This window comes from Oncorhynchus mykiss, chromosome 16, assembly GCF_013265735.2.
Source record: "Oncorhynchus mykiss isolate Arlee chromosome 16, USDA_OmykA_1.1, whole genome shotgun sequence".
Classification (NCBI taxonomy): domain Eukaryota; kingdom Metazoa; phylum Chordata; class Actinopteri; order Salmoniformes; family Salmonidae; genus Oncorhynchus; species Oncorhynchus mykiss.
In genome coordinates, this window is record NC_048580.1 from 47,310,454 (window position 1) to 47,336,393 (window position 25,940).

The 25,940-nt window shown below is 43.8% G+C and overlaps 1 protein-coding gene across 3 annotated transcripts in view; it reads left to right on the top strand.

The window, feature by feature from the left end:
- Nucleotides 1-25,940, top strand: part of dvl1a (dishevelled segment polarity protein 1a) — a 49,480-nt gene that overhangs the window by 8,787 nt on the left and 14,753 nt on the right. For all 3 annotated transcript variants that reach the window (XM_036947077.1, XM_036947075.1, XM_036947076.1), the window contains exons 2-9: nt 295-364; nt 5,747-5,868; nt 15,815-15,933; nt 22,088-22,226; nt 22,654-22,747; nt 22,865-22,934; nt 24,651-24,790; nt 25,558-25,634. In XM_036947077.1, coding sequence (XP_036802972.1) covers nt 295-364; nt 5,747-5,868; nt 15,815-15,933; nt 22,088-22,226; nt 22,654-22,747; nt 22,865-22,934; nt 24,651-24,790; nt 25,558-25,634 — 831 coding nt within the window. The remainder of the gene's footprint in view (nt 1-294; nt 365-5,746; nt 5,869-15,814; nt 15,934-22,087; nt 22,227-22,653; nt 22,748-22,864; nt 22,935-24,650; nt 24,791-25,557; nt 25,635-25,940) is intronic.

Below are 25,940 nucleotides of genomic sequence, written 5' to 3' on the forward strand. Positions count from 1 at the left end.
CCAGCAGATCACTTGTGGAGGATGAGACTCAACATCTGCATTCAATAGACTAAGTCAACCGTAACATGGTGGTGAAGCTCGTTATGGTCAGAAAGTGGAAATTCAACTTATTAAGCATGAATCGCTCGCGATATGCTTTAGCTGTGCATTGCAGGCTAGTGGAGATGATTCCTGGGTGTTAGGCTAACAGCTGTGTGCCTAGTGTTGACTCATTGTCTCTCTTTCTCTCTCTCTCTCTGTGTGTATGCGTTTGCGTGTGTGCGTTGCACGTGTGTTTGTCTGTCCGTTCCACAGGGTTGTCAAAGAGGAGATTTCCGATGACAACGCCAAGTTGCCCTGCTTCAACGGGAGAGTGGTGTCCTGGGTAAGTGAGATGGATGGCGCCCCCCACGTCGTTTCCACCTGTCCCGTAGCCCCCACTCCTGTTGCTCTCCTCTCCGCCTCGCTGCGGCTCGCTGGCTCCACGTGTAGATAAACATACATGTAGTCTAACGCCCCGTATAGTGCATCTACCTAGAGAGATCACACTGTCACGCCTCCACTGTACAGCACTCAAGACTCTACAGCAGAGAGGGGGTGATACACTCGTTGAGCTTCTATGCTATGCGCCTTATACAGGTGTGAGCTCAGCCAATGGGAGATGAACCAAGGCATGGTTGCACAACGACATCACACCTGACCAGGCTTGACAGTTTTACTAGCAATATTATACAGTATCGACAGTTAACAATGATTTACATTGCATCTTATCACACGGCTAACATAGCTGACATGATACCATACACAGGTTTAGGTATAGTTTGTACATGGTGCTAGGAGCAGTGATGCATTACATTGTCACGACAAGCGGTTTTACATACACTTCCTGTGGATTATATTTCGATGAGAGAATACTTCCATGCTGTGATGAGAGAATACTTCCATGCTGTGATGAGAGAATACTTCCATGCTGTGATGAGAGAATTCTTCCATGCTGTGAGGAGAGAATACTTCCATGCTGTGAGGAGAGAATACTTCCATGCTGTGATGAGAGAATACTTCCATGCTGTGATGAGAGAATACTTCCATGCTGTGATGAGAGAATACTTCCATGCTGTGAGGAGAGAATACTTCCATGCTGTGAGGAGAGAATACTTCCATGCTGTGATGAGAGAATACTTCCATGCTGTGATGAGAGAATACTTCCATGCTGTGAGGAGAGAATACTTCCATGCTGTGATGAGAGAATACTTCCATGCTGTGATGAGAGAATACTTCCATGCTGTGAGGAGAGAATACTTCCATGCTGTGATGAGAGAATACTTCCATGCTGTGATGAGAGAATACTTCCATGCTGTGAGGAGAGAATACTTCCATGCTGTGAGGAGAGAATACTTCCATGCTGTGAGGAGAGAATACTTCCATGCTGTGATGAGAGAATACTTCCATGCTGTGATGAGAGAATACTTCCATGCTGTGAGGAGAGAATACTTCCATGCTGTGATGAGAGAATACTTCCATGCTGTGATGAGAGAATACTTCCATGCTGTGATGAGAGAATACTTCCATGCTGTGAGGAGAGAATACTTCCATGCTGTGATGAGAGAATACTTCCATGCTGTGAGGAGAGAATACTTCCATGCTGTGAGGAGAGAATACTTCCATGCTGTGAGGAGAGAATACTTCCATGCTGTGATGAGAGAATACTTCCATGCTGTGAGGAGAGAATACTTCCATGCTGTGATGAGAGAATACTTCCATGCTGTGATGAGAGAATACTTCCATGCTGTGATGAGAGAATACTTCCATGCTGTGATGAGAGAATACTTCCATGCTGTGATGAGAGAATACTTCCATGCTGTGAGGAGAGAATACTTCCATGCTGTGATGAGAGAATACTTCCATGCTGTGATGAGAGAATACTTCCATGCTGTGATGAGAGAATACTTCCATGCTGTGAGGAGAGAATACTTCCATGCTGTGATGAGAGAATACTTCCATGCTGTGATGAGAGAATACTTCCATGCTGTGAGGAGAGAATACTTCCATGCTGTGAGGAGAGAATACTTCCATGCTGTGATGAGAGAATACTTCCATGCTGTGAGGAGAGAATACTTCCATGCTGTGATGAGAGAATACTTCCATGCTGTGATGAGAGAATACTTCCATGCTGTGATGAGAGAATACTTCCATGCTGTGATGAGAGAATACTTCCATGCTGTGATGAGAGAATACTTCCATGCTGCGAGGAGAGAATACTTCCATGCTGTGATGAGAGAATACTTCCATGCTGTGAGGAGAGAATACTTCCATGCTGTGATGAGAGAATACTTCCATGCTGTGATGAGAGAATACTTCCATGCTGTGATGAGAGAATACTTCCATGCTGTGAGGAGAGAATACTTCCATGCTGTGATGAGAGAATACTTCCATGCTGTGATGAGAGAATACTTCCATGCTGTGATGAGAGAATACTTCCATGCTGTGAGGAGAGAATACTTCCATGCTGTGATGAGAGAATACTTCCATGCTGTGAGGAGAGAATACTTCCATGCTGTGAGGAGAGAATACTTCCATGCTGTGATGAGAGAATACTCCCATGCTGTGATGAGAGAATACTTCCATGCTGTGAGGAGAGAATACTTCCATGCTGTGATGAGAGAATACTTCCATGCTGTGATGAGAGAATACTTCCATACTTCCATACCAAGTCAACTGTAACACAGCACAGTGGTAAAACAAGAAGAGTAGGGTAAGAACGCTCAGAAACAATTGTGAGACCTTTTTTAAGGAAGTCGGACAATCCTAAAACATAACAGGTAGATGAAAAGTAAAGTATTGAAAATTTCTAATAGAGATTTTGATAAAAGGCTGTATTTTACATGAGGTTTTGCCGGTGTCTTAAACACATCCCTGGGTTATTAGGTTCTCCTTCTGGCATGTTCCTTTAACACATGAAAGCGGAGCAGCTGTATCTATGGATTTGCAAAAGGTCATCAACGTAAACTTTTGTTTTGAGGATGAAATTTCAGGTCTATGTCATCATGGTAACCAATTTTAAACTGAGACAAACCTTATATAAAATATGTTTAATTTTGACCTTTGAAACAACTTCAGATTTTCAAGTTGTATCCACTGTCAGAAAAAAAACAATAGGCTGGGCAGGACCTTTAGTTGGTCTCCCATCCAGAGTAAGTCGAAGTTAAAGAATATGACAAAATGAAATCAAACTTGATTTAAAGTGCATTTAAAGTTTGATTTGATTTGATTTTGTCCTATTCTTTAACTTAGATTTTTGGTTGAGATGGAGATATGAGTCCAACATATTTATTATTGAAATCAACCATTAGCTTGAAACCCATAGGCCTGTATGCATGGTCTATTATAAGTTGAATCTTGGGCTGAATTTTAACAATAGCTGTTGATGACTTCACAAATGTTATATTGGCCTAAATAGTATAATTGATAATATTTGACTTCTAAAGCATGGCTATGTTTCATTTGCTCTGTTAAAACTTCCCGTCGGAAAGACTTTGATAGCAGCACTGAATCTATTTAGTTAGTAAGTGAAGATCTCGCAATAATCATCCTCAAGATGATGGTAGTGGTCAGTGACAAAAATCATCTTCAAGATGATGGTAGTGGTCAGTGGCAATAATCATCCTCAAGATGATGGTAGTGGTCAGTGACAAAAATCAAATCCAACATATCAATTATTCATTTGTAGACACACTGGATATTGAATTGTGTTTGGTTGTTAACACAACCAAATATCAACATTTGAAGGAGATGTACTGTATCTTCTGCTTGGATAGTTCCATCTGTGTAACTGACTTATATTAGTCTGGCTTTAATTCCAGTTTGTCTACAATTGAATAATTCATATGTTTGATTCACGTCTCCATCTCAACTAAAAATCAAAGTTAAAGAATAGGACTCAATCAAATCAAAGCTCATTTTAAATGCACTTTAAATACATTTTGGTTTGATTTAGTCCTATTCGTTAACTTCGATTTTTGGTTGAGATGGAGACGTGAATCCAACCTATCAATTATTCATTTTTAGACAAACTGGACTAAGTCTGTGCCTAGAAGATACTCCTTGAAATGTTCATATTTGGTTGTGTCGACAACCAAACACGATTCAATATCACTTTTGCAATGCATAAATAATAGCCTATTGTCGACAAGTTAAGAAGTTATATATTGGATTCATGTCTCTAACTAAACCCAGAATAAAAGTTCAAGAATAGGATTAAGCCAGTGGCTCAGATGAAATGACCCAAGCATTAGATGCATTTCCTTTAAATTGAAATGGTGCATGTTCAAGATATCATGCAAAGGTCGCAGGTCTGTGGAGATCTTGCTTTAATATCTGCACAGAATCTCCGGCAGCATTGGTCACTTGCACTATGCACTTTTAATGTAATCTCAACTGCAATCCAGGTCATTTGGTTGTGCTATTAGATGAAGAACAGTGATAACACATGTCACTTGTTATCTGATATCGTTTTCTCATTTGAACTTTGTTGTGCTTTAAATGGTTGAAAGCGCAGTGATAAAACATTTAACATGACAACTAAACCAAAAAAGAACAGTATATTTTCTAGTGTTTTATTTTTATTCACACCAAATACAAACATACACACATACGAACAACAACTTACAGACCGACACAAACAACGACTACAGCTCCATGTTTTTCCATTGGATTTTGGTTGTGCTTTTAGTTGGTTGCAAGCATAGTGATAAGTTGAAATGTCATTGATCAGCGTCTCAACCAAATTTTACCCAATTATCCACGTTGAAATGGCATGGTGTGCCCAGTAGGGAATTTCTCTCTTATGTCGCTCAGATAACTCTCTTAACTATGTATGTTTGTGTGGATTTGTCTCTGTTCCTGGATCTGTCTCTGTGCCTGGATCTGTCTCTGTTCCTGGATCTGTCTCTGTGCCTGGATCTGTCTCTGTGCCTGGATCTGTCTCTGTTCCTGGATCTGTCTCTGTGCCTGGATCTGTCTCTGTTCCTGGATCTGTCTCTGTTCCTGGATCTGTCTCTGTTCCTGGATCTGTCTCTGTGCCTGGATCTGTCTCTATTCCTGGATCTGTCTCTGTTCCTGGATCTGTCTCTGTTCCTGGATCTGTCTCTGTGCCTGGATCTGTTCCTGGATCTGTCTCTGTGCCTGGATCTGTCTCTGTTCCTGGATCTGTCTCTGTGCCTGGATCTGTCTCTGTGCCTGGATCTGTCTCTGTGCCTGGATCTGTCTCTGTTCCTGGATCTGTCTCTGTTCCTGGATCTGTCTCTGTGTCTGGATCTGTCTCTGTGCCTGGATCTGTCTCTGTTCCTGGATCTGTCTCTGTGCCTGGATCTGTCTCTGTGCCTGGATCTGTCTCTGTTCCTGGATCTGTCTCTGTTCCTGGATCTGTCTCTGTTCCTGGATCTGTCTCTGTGCCTGGATCTGTCTCTGTGCCTGGATCTGTCTCTGTGCCTGGATCTGTCTCTGTTCCTGGATCTGTCTCTCTGCATGTCTTATGTATGTTTCTATATCTGTTTTTGTGACTGAATATGTATGTTCCTCTCTTTGTCTGTTTTGTATCTCTTTCTCAAACCTCGATTTCCAGCTTTCACTACAAGACTTGGGAACTATAGCAACACATGAATGCTCTTTTTCAGTCTGTCTCTTTTTCTGTGCATCTCTATGTCTTAATTGGTCTCTGATATTTTGTCTCTGACTCACAATCTCTCTCTCTCTCTCTCTGTCTCTGCAGCTGGTCCTGGCAGAGAGCTCCCACTCTGATGGGGGGTCCCAGTGTACAGAGAGCCACCCAGAGCTGCCACCCCCCCTGGAGAGGACAGGGGGCATCGGTGACTCCCGCCCACCCTCATTCCAGTGAGTACACTGATCTGGCTGCGTCTGTGTCCTACTGCACATAAACACCATGCACACATCATTACACACACAAGTGCACACAAATACACACACACACACACACACACACACACACACACCATGTGCACCATGTGACCTTTCTAACTCACCACAAGCCATATGCTAATCAGAATCTGGAGAGCTCATCACAGAGATTCAACCCACACGGGGGCCGAGCCGAACGCATACGGGAGGGAGGTAGGTGTGTTTGTGCGTTCTTCTGTGTGTGTAGGTGTGTATGTGTGCCAAGGTTCACGCTAGCTAACTCTCACTTACTGCTCACCAATGAAGTGGCTGCCCACCCATCTGTGTGGAAACACGCTAGTCTGCTCATCTATGTAGCTAGCTAAGAGTCGTCATGGTGAATATGCACCCAGAGCGACGGCAGAAATAGCTATGATAGATAGGGTAAACATCTTCAGGGAGAGACTGCTGCTATTCAATGTTTCCCATCGTGTAGAGCCACTAAAAGCACCCATCCAGACCCATACTGCAGTTCATCGTTAATAAAGAGATATGAGGACAGACAATGTGTGGCGTGATTACATAGCTGGGTTAAACGCTTAGAAGCCAGACCCTGTTTCTCAAAGCTTGTTTGACCCGAATGCAAGCACTAGACTTTGACTTCAAACAGACTGATTACAGATTCTCACTGCATTCGTTAAAGGAAGGCCCCAAAGCTAAATGTAGCAGGACAGGCTGTGGGCCCGTGGGCTGGAGCTGTTACCATTATATTACAGCAGTGTTTTAGCTACTGCAGGAGTCTGTATTGAGAGCATGCAATCTGTCATGTTTCAGTATCTCTTTATCCGCTGTTTGACATCGTGGCTCTTTCTTGTCCTCTGCGGGCTGCTGGTCGCTGCTGCTTGGCTGTCAGCCTGCCTGATGATTTTATTCTTCAAGCCTCTGCTCTTCCTGCGGCATCTACTGCCACCTTGTGGTCAAACATAGACATGTCGGCTGTCAGCTCCCTCACCACCACACTGCTGTCAGTTTAAGGGCTTTATTTAAGGGCTTTATTGTTATGGGAAACATATATTCTACATTGCCAAAGCAAGTGAAATACATAATGAACAAAATTGAAATAAACACTAAAATGACATATTATGTATATATACAGTGTTGTAATGATGTGCAAGTAGTTCAAGTACAAAAGGGAAAATAAATAAACATGAATATAGGTTGTATTTACAATGGTGTTTGTTCTTCACTGGTTGCCATTTTCTTGTGGCAACAAGTCACATATCTTGCTGCTGTGATTGTACACTGTGGTATACAGGAGTTTATCAAAATTAGATTTATTTTAGAATTCTTTGTGGGTCTGTGTAATCTGAAGGAAATATGTGTCTCTATTATGGTCATACATTTTGCAGGAGATTAGGAAGTGCAGCTCAGTTTCTTCTCTTGAGAGCCAGGTCTGCCTTCAGTGGCCTTTCTCAATTGCACAGTTATGCTCACTGAGTCTGTACATAGTCAAAGATGTTCTTAATTTTGGGTCAGTCACAGTGGTCAGGTATTCTGCCACTGTGTACTCTCTGTTTAGGGCCAAATAGCATTCTAGTTTGCTCTGTTTTTTTGTAAATTCTTTCCAATGTGTCAAGTAATTATATTTTTGTTTTCTCATGATTTGGTTTGGTCTAATAGTGTTGCTGTCCTGGGGCTCTGTGGGGTGTGTTTGTGTTTGTGAACAGAGCCCCAGGACCAGCTTGCTTAGGGTGCTCATATCCAGGTTAATTTCTCTGCAGGTGATGGCTTTGTTATGGAAGGTTTTGGAATCGCTTCCTTTTAGGTGGTTGTAGAATTTAACTGCTATTTTCTGGATTTTTATAATTTGCGGGTATCAGCCTAATTCAGCTCTGCATTCAATATTTTGTGTTTCACGTTGTACGCAGAGGATATTTTTGCAGAATTCTGCATGCAGAGTCTCAATTTGGTGTTTGTACCATTTTGTGAATTCTTGGTTGGGGAGTGGACCCCAGACCTCACAACCATAAAGGGCAATGGGTTCTATAACTGATTCAAGTATTTTTAGCCAGATTCTAACTGGTATGTCAAATGTGATGTTCCTTTTGATGGCATAGAAGGCCCTTCTTGCCTTGTCTCTCAGATCGTTCACAGCTTTGTGGAAGTTACCTGTGGCGCTGATGTTTAGGCCGAGGTATGTATAGTTTTTTGTGTCCTCTAGGGCAACGATGTCTAGATGGAATTTGTATTCGTGGTCCTGGCAACTAGACCCTTTTTGGAACACCATTATTTTTGTCTTACTGGGATTTACAGTCAGGGCCCAGGTCTTACAGAATCTGTGCAGAAAATCTAGGTGCTACTGTAGGCCCTCGTTGGTTGGGGACAGAAGCACCAGATCATTAGCAAACTGTAGACATTTGACTTCAGATTCTAGTAGGGTGAGGCTGGGTGCTGCAGACTGTTCTAGTGCCCTCACAAATTCGTTGATGTATATGTTGAAGAGGGTGGGGCTTAAGCTGCATCCCTGTCTCACCCCCCGGCCCTGTGGTATGAAATGTGTGTGTTGTTTGCGTCGTCCGGGTTAGGGAGGGATTGGTCGATAGGGATCTCCTTGTCTCATCGCGCACCAGCGACTCCTGTGGCGGGCAGTGCGCGCTAGCCAAGGTTGCCAGGTGCACGGTGTAGCCTCCGACACATTGGTGCAGCTGGCTTCCGGGTTGGATGCGCGCTGTGTTAAGAAGCAGTACGGCCGGTTGGGTTGTGTATCGGAGAACGCATGACATTCAACCTTCGTCTCTCCCGAGCCCGTACGGGAGTTGTAGCAATGAGACAAGATAGTAGCTACTACAACAATTGGATACCACGATATTGGGGAGAAAAAGGGCTAAAAAAATCAACAAAGCGTGAGAAGACTTTGCCTTTGTTTTGTTTTATTTGTTTGTCAATTAGGGTGTGCAGGGTGAATACGTGGTCTGTCATACGGTAATTTGGTAAATATCCAATTTGACATTTGCTCAGTCCATTGTTTTCACTAAGGAAATGTTTGAGTCTGATGTTAATGATAATGCAGTGGATTGCGGTTGCTGTTGACGCATATCCCATGGTAGTTATTGGGGTCAAATTTGTCTCCACTTTTGTCGATTGGGGTGATCTGTCCTTGGTTCCAAATAGACCTTGGTTCCAAATATTGGGGAATATGCCAAATCAAATCAAATATGGTGTAGATCTTACCGGTGAAACGTGAAGGTGTAGACCTTACCGAGAAATGCTTACCTACAAGCCCTTAACCAACAATGCAGTTAAAGAGAAATAATTAAGAAACCATTTCTTAAATAAACTAAAGTAAAAAAATCAGGGGGTACCGATACCGAGTCAATGTGCAGAGGTACAGGTTAGTTGAGGTAATTTGCAAAGTGACTTTGCATAGATAATAAACAGCGAGTAGCAGCAGTGTGAAAACAAGGGTGGGGGGGCAGTTTTATGGCTTGGTGTTAGAAGCTGTTAAGGAGCGTTTTGGTCCTAGACTTGGCATTCCGGTACCGCTTGCCATGTGTTAGCAGACAGAAATTTGGGTGACTGGAGTCTTTGATAATTTTTCCTTCCTCTGACACCGCCTAGTATATAGGTCCTGGACGTCAGGAAGCTTGGCCCCAGTGATGTACTGGGCCGTACGCACCTCTCTCTGTAGCGCCTTACAGTCAGATACTGAGCAGTTGCCATACCAGGCGGTGATGCAACCGGTCAGGATGCTCTCGATGGTGCAGCTGTAGAACTTTTTGACGATCTGGGGACCCATGCCAAATCCAGTCTCCTGAGGAGGAAAAGGTGTTGTCGTGTCCTCTTCACAACTGTCTTGGTGTGTTTGGACCATGATTGTTTGTTGGTGATGTGGACACCAAGGAACTTGAACCTCTTGACCCACTCCACTTCAGCCCCGTCAATGTTAATGGGGGGCTGTTCGGCCCTCCTTTTCCTATAGTCCACGATCAGCTCCTTTGTCTTGCTCACATTGAGGGAGAGGTGGTTGTCCTGGCACCACACTGCCAGGTCTCTGACCTCCTCCCTATAGGCTGTCTCATCATTGTCGGTGATCAGGCCTACCACTGTTGTGTCGTCTACAAACATAACGATGGTGTTGGAGTTGTGCTTGGCCACGCAGTCATGGGTGAACAGGGAGTACTGGAGGGGACCCCAGTGTTTAGGATCAGCGTGGCAGATGTGTTGTTACCTACACTTACCACCTGGGAGTGGCCCGTCAGGAAGTCCAGGATCCAGTTGCAGAGGGAAGTGTTTTGTCCCAAGGTCCTTAGCTTAGTGATGAGCTTCGTGGGTACTATGGTGTTGAACGCTGAGCTGTAGTCAATAAACAGCATTCTCACGTAGGTGTTCCTTTTGTCCAGGTGGGAAAGGGCAGTGTGGAGTGGGATTGAGATTGCGTCATCTGTGGATCTGTTGGGGCGGTATGAAAATTGGAGTGGGTCTAGAATGTCCGGGATGATGATGTTGATGTGAGCCATGACCAGCCTTTCAAAGCACTTCATGGCTACCGACGTGAGTGCTACGGGGCAGTAATCATTTAGGCAAGTTACCTTTGCTTTGTTGGGCACAGGGACTATGGTGGTCTGTTTGATGTAGGTATTACAAACTCGGTCAGGGAGAGGTTGAAAATGTTGAAGACGGGCCTCCCGGGTGGCGCAGCTGGCGGCAACCGGGAGGTCCATGGGGCGATGCACAATTGGCCTAGCGACGTCCAGGTAAGGGAGGGTTTGACCGGTAGGGATATCCTTGTCTCATCGCACACTAGCAACTCCTGTGGCGGGCCGGGCGCAGTGTACGCTAACCATGTCGCCAGGTGCACGGTGTTTCCTCCGACACTTTGGTGCGGCTGGCTTTCGGGTTGGATGCGCGCTGTGTTATGAAGCAGTGCGGCTTGGTTGGGTTGTGTTTTGGAGGATGCATGGCTTTCGACCTTCGTCTCTCCCAAGCCCGTACGTGAGTTGTAGCGATGAGACAAGATAGTAACTACTAACAATTGGATACCACGAAATTGGGGCGAAAAGGGGGTAAAATTAAATAAATAAATAAAAAATAATAATAAATGTTGAAGACAATTGCCAGTTGGTCCACGCATACTTTGAGGACACTTCCTGGTAATCCGTCTGGCCCGTAGCTTTGTGATTGTTGACCTGTTAAAGGTCTTGCTTACATCGGCTACAGAGAGCGTGATCACACAGTCGTCTGGAACAGCTGGCGCTCTCATGCATGTTTCAGTGTTGCTTGCCTCGAAGTGAGCATAACAGGCATTTAACTCGTAGGCTCCGTCACTGGGCAGCTCGCGGCTGGGTTTCCCTTTGTAGTCCGTAATATTTTTCAAACCCTGCCACATCCGACGAGCGTCAGGGATGATTCAATCTAAGTCCGGTATGGCCGCTTTGCCTGTTTATGTTTCGTCTGAGGGCATAGCAGGATTTCTTATAAGCATCCGGATTAGTGTCCTGCTCCTTGAAAGCGGCAGCTCTAGTCTTTAGCTCGGTGCGGATGTTGCCTGTAATCCATGGCTTCTGGTTGGGATATGTATGTACGTTCACTGTGAGGACGACATCATAAATGCACTTATTGATGAAGCTGGTGACTGAGGTGGTATACTCCTCAATGCCATTGGATGAATCCCAGAACATATTCCAGTCTGTGCTAGCAAAAGAGTCCTGTAGTGTAGCATCTGCGTCATCTGACCACTTCCGAATTGAGCTGGTACTTCCTGCTTTAGTTTTTGCTTGTAAGCAGGAATCAGGAGGATATAATTATGGTCAGATTTACCAAATGGAGGGCAAGAGAGAGCTTTGAATGCATCTCTGTGTGTGGAGTAAAGGTGGTCTACAGTTTTTTTTCCCTCTGGTTGCACATGTGACATGCTGGTACAAATGTGGTACCAAGTTTGCCTGCATTAAAGTCCCCAGCCACTAGGAGCGCCGCTTCTGGATGAGCATTTTCTTGTTTGCTTATGGCCTTATACAGCTCGTTGAGTACGGTCTTACTGCCATCATCGGTTTGTGGTGGTAAGTAGACGGCTACGAATAATATAGATAACAACTCTCTTGGTAGATAGTGTGGTCTACAGCTTATCATGAGGTATTCTACCCCAGGCGAGCAATACCTCGATGACTTCATTAATATTAGACATCGCGCACCAGCAGTTATTAACAAATAGACACTCACCCCCGCCCCTCGTCTTACCGGACGTAGCTTCTTTGTCCTGCCGATGCACCGAGAAGCCAGCCAGCTCTATATTATCCGTGTCGTCGTTTAGCCACATGTCGGTGAAACATAAGATATTACAGTTTTAATGTCCTGTTGGTAGGATAATCTTAAATCATAGTTTGTTTTCCAATGATTGCACGTTGGCCAAAAATAAGGTAGTGTAGTGGTGGTATACCTCTCGTCGGCGAATACATCTTTTCTTCACGGGATTTGTGCATTTTCTCGACAAAACAGTATATCCTTCGCGTTGGACTCATTAAAGAAAAATCTTCATCCAGTTCGAGGTGAGTAATCGCTGTTCTGATGTCCAGAAACTATTTTCGGTCATAAGAGACGGTGGCAGCAACATTATGTACAAAATGAGTCGGTTAGGAGCCCGTGAAACGGCAGCCATCCCCTCCAGCGCCATTATAATCTGAGGAGCTGAGGATCATGTTATTAAAGAGTTTAAGTATAGCCAATTGGAATTTGTGGTCTGTATATTTTATCATTTCATTGAGGATACCATCAACCCCACAGGCCTTTTTGGGTTGGAGGTTTGTATTTTGTCCTGTAGTTTTATTCAATGTAATTAGAGAATCCAGTGGGTTCTGTTAGTCTTTAATAGTTGATTCTAAGATTTGTATTTGATCATGTATATTTTTTGCTGTTTGTTCTTTGTTATATAGCCAAAAAGATTGGAGAAGTGGTTTATCCATACATTTCCGTTTTGGATAGATAACTCTTCATGTTGTTGTTTGTTTAGAGTTTTCCAATTTTCCCAAAAGTGGTTAGATTCTATGGATTCTTCAATTACATTGAGCTGATTTCTGACGTGCTGTTCCTTCTTTTTCCGTAGTGTATTTCTGTATTGTTTTAGTGATTCACCATAGTAGGCTCAGGTTTTCTGGGTCTCTGTTTTTGGTTGGATAGGTTTCTCAATTTCTTTGTTAGGTTTTTGCATTCTTCATCAAACCATTTGTCATTGTTGTTAATTTTCTTAGGTTGTCTGCTTGAAATGTTTAGATTTGATTTGGAAGCTGAGGGGTCAAATATACTGTTTAGGTTTTCTACTGCCAAGTTTACACCTTCACTATTACAGTGAAACATTTTGTCCAGAAAATTGTCTAGAAGGGATTGAATTCGTTGTTGCTTAATTGTTTTTTGGTAGATTTCCACACTACTTTCCTTTCATCGATAGCATTTCTTAATATTATTCAGTTCCTTTGGTTTTGATGCCTCATGATTGAGCACAGCTCTGTTCAAGCAGTGTGATTTTGCTGTGATCAGATAGGGGTGTCAGTGGGCTGACTGTGAACGCTCTGAGAGACTCTGGGTTGAGGTCAGTGATAAAGTAGTCTACAGTACTACTGCCAAGAGATGAGCTATAGGTGAACCTACCAAAGGAGTCCCTTCGAAGCCTACTGTTGACTATGTACATACCCAGCGTCCGACAGAGTACAGGAGTTGCGACCCATTTTTGTTGGTTATGTTGTCGTAGTTGTGTCTAGGGGGGCATATGGGGGAGGGAATGCTGTCACCTCCAGGTAGGCGTTTGTCCCTCCTGTGTACCAAGGTTGTTAAGTACTTGTCCAGTTCTGGCATTTAGGTTGCCGCAGACTTGTCTCTGGGCCTGGAAATTGTTGATCTCCTCTTCTAGGATGGAGAATTGTCATCGTTAAAGTATGGGGATTCTAGTGGGGGGATATAGGTAGCACACATGAGGACATTTTTTCTCTGTTGAGATCATTGCCTTATTAATTTCTAGCCAGATGTAACATTTTGTTTTGACTTGTGTAATAGAGTGGGTTATGTCTGCTCTATACCTAATTAGCCTACCCCCTGAGTCTCTTCCCTGTTTCACACCTGGTAGTTTGGTGGATGGAAGAGACTACCAGCTCTCTGTAACCATGTTACTTGTAGGATGACAATGTCTGTATTTCCAATTTCTTTGATGAAGTCTGGGTTCCTGCTCTTTAGACTAAAGGTAGATGACCTTGTATATTCCAGGATGAGATAGTAACGTCTTTTTGTTCCATAGTGTCTAGTGTTGTTCTTGTGTGGTTTGGCCTGGACCATCACAGTAGGGCAGAGCATGTGGAGCATCTGATACATACCTCTTAGGTCGCAGGATGGGGCTTGGGCAGGTGTAATAGTGGGGGTTGGGCCTGTTGATCTGCTCACGGCCTGGGCATATGTCCTGCAGTCATGTTAGGGCAGATAGGGCATAGGTCTGATATGGGGAAGCCTGTATAGGGTGGGGCCGGGGTTTGCTTGGGATGGTGTTAGTTGGTTGGGGTGTGGCTGGTGATAATGTGGTCTGGGTGTAGGTCCTCTTGGTGTGGGATCTCCCGGTGCAGGTCCTTCAGGACGTGGTCTTGTAGGTCTCACTGGTCTGGGTGGGGTGTCTGTGATTCTGTTGCTCCTGTGTGAGGTGCTGGGAGAGAGAGTGGTGACTATCCTCGTCTGCAGGACAGTTTGAAGAGGTGTGATCAGACTCACTCAGGATGGGGGAGTCGTCACAGAGAGAGATCTTTTCCTGCTGGGCTCTCTCTCTGATCCCGTATTCTGAGTTTCCACCCTGGGCCAAAACCTTCTCTCTTGACATAGGGGCAGTGTGCTCTTATAGCACTGTGCCATGCCAGGGGATGTCTGTGTTAATATAGCACTGTGCCATGCCAGGGGATGTCTGTGTTAATATAGCGCTGTGCCATGCCAGGGGATGTCTGTGTTAATATAGCACCATGCCAGGGGATGTCTGTGTTAATATAGCACCATGCCAGGGGATGTCTGTGTTAATATAGCACCATGCCAGGGGATATTCTGTGTTAATATAGCACCATGCCAGGGGATATTCTGTGTTAATATAGCACCATGCCAGGGGATGTCTGGGTGGAAAATGAAGTTGCTTACGTTCCCCTCTTTGTAGCTGTCAGCAAACAGTGTCTCTGGATTGCCCTTGAGGAGCTTTTTGGGTAGTTATTCTGTGCAGTGTTATTTTTAATATCCATGGGGTTCTGGATAGTAATGACCGCGGGACAGAAATAAGCTATTGGGGCTTCAAAGGCCTCTGGTTTTGGGTGGGTGGGGCTGGTAATCTCACGCAGGATCAGCCAACACAGGCGATCAGACAGGTGTCTCTTACCCTGCTGCCCTGAGGCTAAAGCCTCTCACCCCCTCTGATAGAATGACCTGCCGTCTAGCATATCCCATCCAGCCCTGTACTGCACATGTCTCAGCTCAGCCCACACCTGCTCTACCCGTCCACCATACGCACATGCACACGTACACGCACACGCACACGCACACACACACACACACACACACACACACACACACACACACACACACACACACACACACACACACACACACACACACACACACACACCTCCACAGGCACCATCTGGGCTTTCAATGGCCCTCCTCATTAGTATCAAACAGCTTTGGACAGAAAGCATCCATCTCCTCTCAGGGTATCTGGTCATTAATGACACTTATTGAAACACATACCACACACACACAATAACGCATCATTTCAGATGAATCCCTGTGAGGTTCTCCTCACTGTACAGATAATGCCAGACAGAGGTGCATTGAACTTGGGACAATGCAAGAGATTTGGAGACATGGTATGGAATTATGAAGGTGTTTTGTGTGTGTTTCATTGTTATCCAAATAAACTGTTTAAATGTGTGTATTTCAGTGCCAACGCAGTAAGCAGTCGGGATGGCCTGGACACGGAGACGGGTACAGAGTCCCTCCTGAGCCACCGTAGGGAGAGGGAGAGAGAACGCGCACGGAGGAGAGCACGAGAGACTGAAAGTGAGGAACAATACACACATGATTGGGCGAACTACCTAAGTACAGTACATGTGGTACGGTAACACCAATAACACAAATCACAACATTATTACACATCATTGTATCAATATACCAATCTGGTGACATTGTTCACTCGTATCCCAAAAGGGTGGAGAGTAAACAATATCTGAAACAAATCAGGGGGTTCACAGAGTGCAGAATAGTGTGAGAACAATAACAACATAGATCTTTTGGTGGCAGGTAAGTGGGATACTTTGACCAGGATTGCTTGTGGCGCTGTCTGTTTTTCCCAGCAACCTATCTTGTGTTACCTAAGTGGGACTCAGGTTCATGGTCAGAGGCTATTTTCCACCTGATGGTTTAACCTCAGGATCTATAGGAGTGTGTTGATCTCATGACACTGCATGATGTATAGCTAGCTGCCTCTTGGTTATCGTGGAGATATGAAACCAGCATTGTATGTTTTTCCTATTGGGAAAGTACTGCCGTTTGTATTCAAAGAAACTCTTTATTGTTGGCTATTTTATCCTTACTGCATGTACACATGTCATAAACAATGGACATGGTAAACTGTCAGTAAACTCACAAGACAATTGGTTCAGAATAAGTCATTCAGTATGTATTTGGTTCAGAATAAGTCATTCAGTATGTATTTGGTTCAGAATAAGTCATTCAGTATGTATTTGGTTCAGAATAAGTCATTCGGTATGTATTTGGTTCAGAATAAGTCATTCGGTATGTATTTGGTTCAGAATAAGTAATTCGGTATGTATTTGCTTCAGAATAAGTCATTCAGTATGTATTTGTATGTATTTGGTTCAGAATAAGTCATTCAGTATGTATTTGATTCAGAATAAGTCATTCAGTATGTATTTGATTCAGAATAAGTCATTCAGTATGTATTTGATTCAGAATAGGTCATTCAGTATGTATTTGGTTCAGAATAAGTCATTCGGTATGTATTTGGTTCAGAATAAGTCATTCAGTATGTATTTGATTCAGAATAAGTCATTCAGTATGTATTTGGTTCAGAATAAGTCATTCAGTATGTAGATTTGGTACAATTTCATAAATGCAGATATATACTTTGTTTTTTTGACATGGTGGGATCTTGTTGTGTCTGTAAAATTAATTATGCACGAAATGGTGGTGGAAATGTCTTTATGCGCAAATATTGATATTATAGCCTTTATGCGCAAATAAACTTGGAGTCACGCGATGACATGTGTGGTCCTCTCACTACGACTTGGGAAACCATGCAGTGTATTAGGCTACAGATGAAATAAGTTATGGTGAACTTCACAGGGTGGTGAAAGTGCACAGTGATGAGCTTGATGCCCCTTTCGATAAATATGGAGGGTCTTATTCTGGTGACATGATGATTGATGCTTGACTGCTGTTTGACAAATGTAAATAGTCTCTGTCTTATCTATAATAATGTCATACTATCATACCCCCCACTGAATCTGCCAGCTGTTGGCTAGAGTGCACGTGCGTAGACCAGAGTAGACTTATTATCTATTTTACCCAACAGTTTCTGTGACAAAACTATCAGTAGAGTAGAACATGTGATGGAAACACATTGAAAGTTCAAGTGAAAAAGTACATTTTGTCCACAACAAGTCCATTTGGTGGAAACACCACTGTTGGAAAATGCATATATTTTCTTCATGCAGATTTTAGAATCTTCACGTGAAAATCTGTCGCCAATTGGGTGGAAACCTAGCTACTGCCATGGACATGTTATGGCACGGCGCTCAGTCGAGAGTTCTAAGAAGGATACTTGAAGAGGAGGAAGGCTTCCTCTCTGTTTCCTCCTTCAGGGGCATTCCTCTCATCACGCCACCCTGTTTGTCAGAGAGTAACTAAGCACATGACGTATCTACACTCTTTCTACACTCACAATTCATTTGTGCCGTGTGGTGCTTTAAGAAAAACAAGGTGTGTTTAGCAGCAAAGTGTGACAAAGCAATGACAAGATTTAAGATGGCCGTTTGGACAATTGATACATTATGAGCGAGCCTGATTCTTCCAATGATTATAGTCACTCATTCTTCTACCCTTATTCGTGTTTATACAGTACTCCTGGATCTGGTTAGACAGTGTGACGATATGGGTGTCTATATTTTCCATTCAACATAAGGTGAAGGACTTCCTCTCTACTGTAAAGCGTCAGCTTCCAGTCCCTGCTGTCCCTCTGTTTCTCCTCCATCCATGCCCACAGCAGATAGAGCCAGACACAGTCCTTTATCTCTTTATCTCATCACTCCATCTCTTCCCCCACTGATCTGCTGTTCACAGCGAGAGTCTGGTTGTGTGGGTCCTGCAGCTCCAGGCTCATTAACCAAATAGTCATTCATTTATGTGGCTTAATTAGGAGGAGCATGATAACACATCAGGCTGGTCGGTGCTGTAGGGAAGAGAGAGCACAACTCAGGAGCATCTGTGTGTGTTTGTGTACGTGTGTGTGTGTGTGTGTGTGTATCTGTTGTCCTACGGGGAGGCAAACTACAGAACTGGAATCATGCAGCCTGACTCTTCTCCTCTCACTACAGTCTTTGTTTTTATAGTCAGTCTCTTAAGTTCTGATTTGAGAAATAGAAAATAGGGCTGTGTGTCATGGCCCTGTGTTGATGGAGTAGTAATCTCTCTCTCCCCTCACCCCCTACCTCCCTCCCCTCCCTACATTTGGTTTCCCTGCCAGCCAGCCTGCCTGCTAGTTAGTTAGTGCTAATTAAATGTGTGTCAGGGAACAGGGCATGTCCCTCTTGGTGAACACACTGCTTAATGGATCATAAAAGCTGCCCTACACTGCTCAATATAGTCCAATTCAATTAGGCTTTATTTGTTTAGGGCTCTTTATACAATGCCATGGTGGCCACTCTATCTGTGTCCTCGACTGAGAGACTCACGCCCATGCAGCACCGTGTAAGTTATCCTGCCTGGCCCTGCAGCGGTAGAATAGCAGGAATTCCCCTCTTTTCTTTAAGTGCCACTGTGTGAATGGCGTGAACAGAGCAGGGTGAATCAAAGTGTTTTAACCGAGGTTAACATATCCCTTGTTCTCTCGTTTCTGGCTGTAGGTATGTGAGAATGAATGGATGAATAATGCAGTGTTTGACAGGTAGAGGAGTGGACATAGCTACAGGGCCCGCAGGATACTGTGTGAGAGGTTTTTAGCTCTGCTACCTGCACTGCGAGAGGAGGGGCGGGGGGGGGGGGGGGGGGGGGTAGGATGTGAACTGACGTCCATAACTGTCTGCCTGGGTATATCACGCTATGGCTTTTGACATCTACAATAAGTGTATTGATTCTGGAATAGTCTTACTGTTCACTGTATAATAGCCTAATCAAAATGTAGACAACATTAAGGCAGAATATTTCGTTCAATAAGAAAAGTAATGGAGGTCAAATGATAAATTCCTATATTTTTTATATACTTGGAACCTAGTGTTTTGCGTCATTTTTTGTTTAAACATTTGGTATTATGCGAAGTGCATTGTGATGCAGGCTTTGGCGTTAATGACCTGATAGCCCAATCACCTCTGGCGGTCAGAGATATGCTTGTGCATAATATCAAATCCCTTCACTTGCTGTGCTCTCTCTACACGCTGTGGAATGCATTTCTCTGATAGGTCAAAGAGGGATTATCAAACATTCTATAGTCGCGCGCCATGGGATGGGAGTGCTGGGTAAAAAATGTGTGCGCTACCAATTTCTTCAGTTTCTCAGTGCGTCGCAAGAGAGCACTGTCTCTCTCATCTGACTCTCCCGCGTTTGAGGTAAAGCAATCTAATTTACTCATGGTATCGCTGTGTAGGGTCGTTTGTAGTCCACTAGCTGTTAAATTATAGATACATGTGATGTAATTAAATAATAGCATTCGTTTTTATTTTAGGTTAATGCAGGTTATTGTGAGTCTCACCTATTCAGCAATAAATTGAAAGGCTACCTGTAGATTACCTGTTGTTTTGTGTTAGATTATTTAGGCAATTTTATATGTTTGCAATACTAGTAAAGTAATGCATTCTACTATATATGGCTGAACGTGGAAGGAACTATTAATTGTCTTTCAGCTGCAGAAGAAAATACAGACGGGCTACTGTTTATGCTTAAGGAAGCGTTTTCTTCCTGCTGTGGACTCTCCCTTCGATTGAAGAGGTTGACACATTTATTCATGCAATAAGGACATGTATTTTTGGAGAACCTAATGTATTCGTTTTCTCCTGTCATAATTCTTTATTACTTTTCAATTATAGCCTACTTAATCACCTTATAATACCGTAGACTAATACCTTAGTTTGAGCCGATATAAAATTACTTCATGGCTCAAAAAGAATAATGAAATTGGAATCTCCAAATCCAATCTGACTAATGGAGGATAAAAGTCAGCTTTGACACAAGGTGTTATAGTTCACAGCACAATATCCCAAAACAGAATAGGTTTTAATTTTTGATGTATATTTTTTATGATTGTTTGTCGGGTATTGTAGCAGATAAATCATGTGTAGGCCTACCACAATACCCAGGACTGTAAGAGTCAGACATTTGCAGAATTAGAATAAGTCAAGGTATACCTGAGAACATATTCTATTGAGTGATTGTGTTATCTCTCCTCAACTCACAGTGCCATTCTCCACGTTTACTCTTTTCTTTTCTCTTTTTTCACCGCCTTTGTTGTAGTTGAGGACTGGAGTCTGCCAGCAGCCTGTCATTGGGCAGAGATCCTGATCCCTCTCAAAGGGGTCGAGAGAGAGAAGCACAGGGACAGACCACTACACAGACACCAGGCAGTCTGAGTTTTGCACCTGAGACAAAACTGCTGTTTAGTTGTGTGTGTTGTGTGTGTTTAGTTGTGTGTGTGTGTGTGTGTGTGTATCCTGGGAGGAGGAGGATTGTACAGCTCTTTGAGAGTCAGAGAGTATGTGTTTGCACCCTTTGGGGTCAGTCAGTAATGGGCACCACCACACTATTGGAATGTTTTGGTCGCTCGCGGAGAACGCAGGGTCAGTCACGCCCTCGACGCTTTGCCAGAACCTTCCAGCCAATCCGCTGTCACCCTGCTGAGACAGGACCCCGCCTCTGCCACTGTACGTATGGGTGTGTGGGAGAAGTGTTGTGAATTTGGGACACAGATGTTATTGTTTTGGTTGATCCTCTTATTAGAACATGAATAAAACATTAATTGAAGCCTATCATAATGGTATCATAATCATGTCACGATACACTGACTGGACAATTCAAAATGATCATGTTCATTCTGTTAAGTCCATTCAGTGAAAATGTGTTAACCATAAAACTGCCATACAGGTACTTTGCCATGTTTGTAACAGAAATTCCCTCTGTGATTGCGAATCCTCTGTGTATTAGTGAATCCTCTGTGTACTAGTGAATCCTCTGTGTAATAGTGAATCCTCTGTGTACTAGTGAATCCTCTGTGTAATAGTGAATCCTCTGTGTACTAGTGAATCCTCTGTGTAATAGTGAATCCTCTGTGTACTAGTGAATCCTCTGTGTACTAGTGAATCCTCTGTATACTAGTGAATCCTCTGTGTACTAGTGAATCCTCTGTATACTAGTGAATCCTCTGTGTACTAGTGAACCCGTTGTAAAAGGCCTCCTTGGTCCAGTTTAAATACATTTTAGCAGACACTTATCCAGAGTGACTTAAGGGAGCAGTTCGGGCTGTGTCTTGCTCAAGGGCACATCCACAGATTTTTCACGTAGTCTTCTCAGGGATTCGAACCAAAGACATTTTCGTTACTGGCCCGACACTCTTAATGGCTACTCTACCTGCAGCCTCAATTTGTTTCTGTTATCCTCTGATGGCATTTCAAGCTTTTTCAGAAGCCAAGTGCACTGGTTGGTAATCTCTCACCTCTTTCTCTTTCTCTTTCCACACTGGTCTTTCACCTCTTCTAAATCCTTTTCTTGATTTCCCATTAGATGTCCTGATCCTGTCCTTAATACTAAAATCTCCTCTTGGTGGTTTTCCTATAACGTTGGGAAATGTTTCTCTCGTCGTTTTTCATATCATCTCTCCAACTTTTTCAGCTCTGAGTTGTCCTCCACAGTATTATGTCATGATCTGAAGTTGTATCAAAGTGTTGATATCTTACCTGTGGTTGTTGTCGTGTGGTTCTCTCCTCCCCAGTCCCTCGTATCAATGGCCACTCTAAGTCGGAGCGCACAGCGAGGGACTCTGCCATGGGCTACGACAGCGCCTCAGTGATGAGCAGTGAACTGGAGTCCAGCTCCTTCGTCGACAGTGAGGAGGATGAGGATGCCAGCCGGTAGATGGTCTTTCTCTCTCCCCCTCTCTCTGTCCTTTCTCTAATTTCCCTCTTTTCATCAGTGGTTCTTTACTGAAATCAACAAATCCCCCCGCTTTCCATGCTCCAGGGGAGCTGCCCTGCAGCTGACCCTGTACTGTTCCCCAGTCGTGTGTGTTGTGTGGTGGGGCTGACCCTGTGCTGTTCCCCAGTCGTGTGTGTTGTGTGGTGGGGCTGACCCTGTGCTGTTCCCCAGTCGTGTATGTTGTGTGGTGGGGCTGACCCTGTGCTGTTCCCCAGTCGTGTGTGTTGTGTGTTGGGGCTGACCCTGTGCTGTTCCCCAGTCGTGGGGGCTGGGTACTGTGACAGAAAAAGGTACCACATTTCCATTGTCTCTGTATAATAGACCAATAAACATGACATTGTATTGTATTGTATTGTGTCTCAGACTCAGCAGCTCCACAGAGCAGAGCTCGTCTTCTCAGCTAATGCGCAGACACAAACGCCGACGACGGAGGCACAAAGTGGCCAAAATTGACCGGGTAAGCTCCCATTAAACACTGGACTGTTGCGCATACGTGTGTGTGAGTGAGAAAGGGAACAAGAACGGTTGTGAGTATGTGTCTGACACACTAAGTTTCTCCCTCTCTCTTTTCCAGTCTTCGTCCTTCAGCAGCATCACAGATTCCACTATGAGCCTCAACATCATCACTGTCACACTCAACATGGGTAAGGACTTCACCTTTTCCTCTCATTTTCTTTCATTTATGCCTTTCTTTGTACACAACTATTTTTTATACAAACATCATCAGTGTACTCGGTCTTTAAACCCCATAAAGTCTTTAAACTACAGTGCCTTGGGAAAGTATTCAGACCCCTTTACTTTTTCCACATTTTGTTACGTTACAGCCTTATTCTAAAATGGATTAAATAAATACGAATCCTCAGAAATCTACACACAATACCCCATAATGACAAAGCGAAAACAGGTTTTTAGAAAAAAAACAGAAATACCATATTTACGTAAGTATTCAGACCCTTTGCTATGAGACTCGAAATTGAGCTCCGGTGCATCCTGCTTCCATTGATCATCCTTGAGATGTTTCTACAACTTGATTGGAGTCCACCTGTGGTAAATTCAATTGAGTTGAGAGGATTTGGAAAGGCACACCCCTGTCTATATAATGTCCCACAGTTGAAAGTGCATGTCAGTGCAAAATCCAAGCCATGAGGTTGAAGGAATTGTCCGTTTAGCTCCGAGACAGAATTGTGTCGAGGCACATATCTGGGGATGTGTACCAAAAACTGTTTACAGCATTGAAGGTCCCCAAGAACACAGTGGCCTCCATCATTCTTAAATGGAAGAAGTTTGGAACCACCAAGACTCATCCTAGAGCTGGCCGCCCGGCCAAACTGATCAATCGGGGGAGAATGACCTTGGCAGGGAGGTACCAATAACCCAATGGTCAGTCTGACAGAGCTCTAGAGTTCCTCTGTGGAGATGGGAGAACAACTATCTCTGCAGCACTCCACCAATCAGGCCTTAATGGTAGAGTGGCTAGACGGAACCCACTGCTCAGTAAAAGGCACATGACAGCCCACTTGGAGTTTGCCAAAAGCCACCTAAAGACTCTCAGACCATGAGAAACAAGATTCTCTGGTCTGATGAAGCAAAGATTGAACTTTGCGTCACGTCTGGAGAAAACCTGGAACCATCCCTACGGTGAAGCATGGTGGTGGCAGCATCAGGGTGTGGGGATATTTTTCAGTGGCAGGGACTGGGAGACTAGTCAGAATTGAGGCAAAGATAAACAGAGCAAAGTACCAAGAGATCCTTGATGAAAACCTGCTCCAGAGCACTCAGGACCTCAGACTGGGGCGAAGGTTCACCTTCCAACAGGACAACAACCCTAAGCACACAGCCAAGACAATGCAGGAGTGGCTTCGGGACCAGTCTCTGAATGTCCTTGAGTGGCCCAGCCAGAGCCCTGGGCTTGAACCTGATCGAACATCTCTGGAGAGACCTGAAAATAGCTGCGCAACGACGCTCCCCATCCAACCAGACAGAACTTGAGAGGATCTACAGAGAAGAATGGGAGAAACTTCCCAAATACAGGTGTGCCAAGTTTGTAGCGTCATACCCAAGAAGACTTGAGGCTGTAATTGCTGCCAAAGGTGCTTCAACAAAGTACTAAGTAAAGGGTCTGAATACTTATGTAAATGTGATATTTGTAATAAATTATTAACAATTTTAAAAATCCTGTTTTTGGTTTGTCATTATGGGGTATTGTGTGTAGATTGATGAGGGGGAAAAAAACAATTTAATCAATTTTAGAATAAGGCTGTAACCTAACAAAATGTTGAAAAAGTCAAGGGGTCTGTATACTTTCCGAAGGCACTGTACATGAGACTTTTAACTGACCTCTCTCCCCCTCTCTCTTACAGAGAAGTATAACTTCCTGGGTATCAGTATTGTGGGTCAGAGTAACGACCGGGGGGACGGAGGGATCTACATCGGCTCCATCATGAAGGGAGGAGCTGTGGCTGCAGATGGCAGGATAGAACCTGGAGATATGCTCCTACAGGTATACGACACTACCACCCACTACAAATGAGCCTTAGGTTCATTTTCTAGGAAGTATTATAAGCTTAAAGTATATTTTGTGTTCTTTATGAGTTATTTTTTTGTTCTACTTTTATGGTCCGTTGCGGGAAAGCAAATGTGCACAAATGTCCAGTGAGCAAATTGCTTTGTGATTATTATAGCATTGCCAGTGATGATCGGATACTGTGTTTCAAACAATGTTTATGTTAATGAGTTCTAACAATAAGGTAAAGGGGAAACTGGAACCTATGACCTATTGAAACCTATGACCTATTGAAACCTATGACCTATTGAAACTATGACCTATTGAAACTATGACCTATTGAAACTCTGACCTGTTTACAAACAACTCTAATGGTCCTCGTCACCTTCCTTCCCGTAGCCCTCTATCCTACATGTTGCCTCTCCTTTTCCTTCCTGTTGTTTGTTCTCTTTGATGTCTGTATGGCTGGACTCAGACTAACCTCTCTGGCCACACCTCCTCTTGTACACACAGTGGCTGATCGCTAGTTATTGTCGATCCAGCATGTCTCTTTTCAACCCATACACACAGCATAACGCTGCGTAGGATTTATTAGCTTTTATATGCGTCTGAACGCCTTACAACAGTGCCTGGAGATGGACTTGTAGAAAACTGATTTCAGTAGCAGAGTCCTAAATCATTTTGTCCGTTTTCTCCAACTACTTGTTCATTTCAAAGACATGATCCGTGAAAGTGTACGTTAACTGTCTCGTTGTGATCCTCAGGTGAACGATGTGAACTTTGAGAACATGAGCAACGATGACGCTGTGAGGATCCTGAGAGAGATCGTCTCCAAAACAGGGTAAGAACAGGACTGTGTTACAGTGCAGGATTGTTAGCGATAACCCAGAAAACATTTCAAGGGATGTTAAACTGTTGCATGTGAAGATGATCAGAGGTCAGGACAGACAGACAAAGGACATGGCTATTGGGTAAATACAGGATTTCAAAGATGAGCAATGGTAAGACTGGAGTACATTAGGGTTATATTAGCATATCAGCGATATGCTGACTGGTTAGATTGGATAAACAGTGGGTTTGAATTTCAAGCAGCTTCTGCATTGTTGACTGTTGTATAATACAGACTAATATTTCTCCCCATAATCCT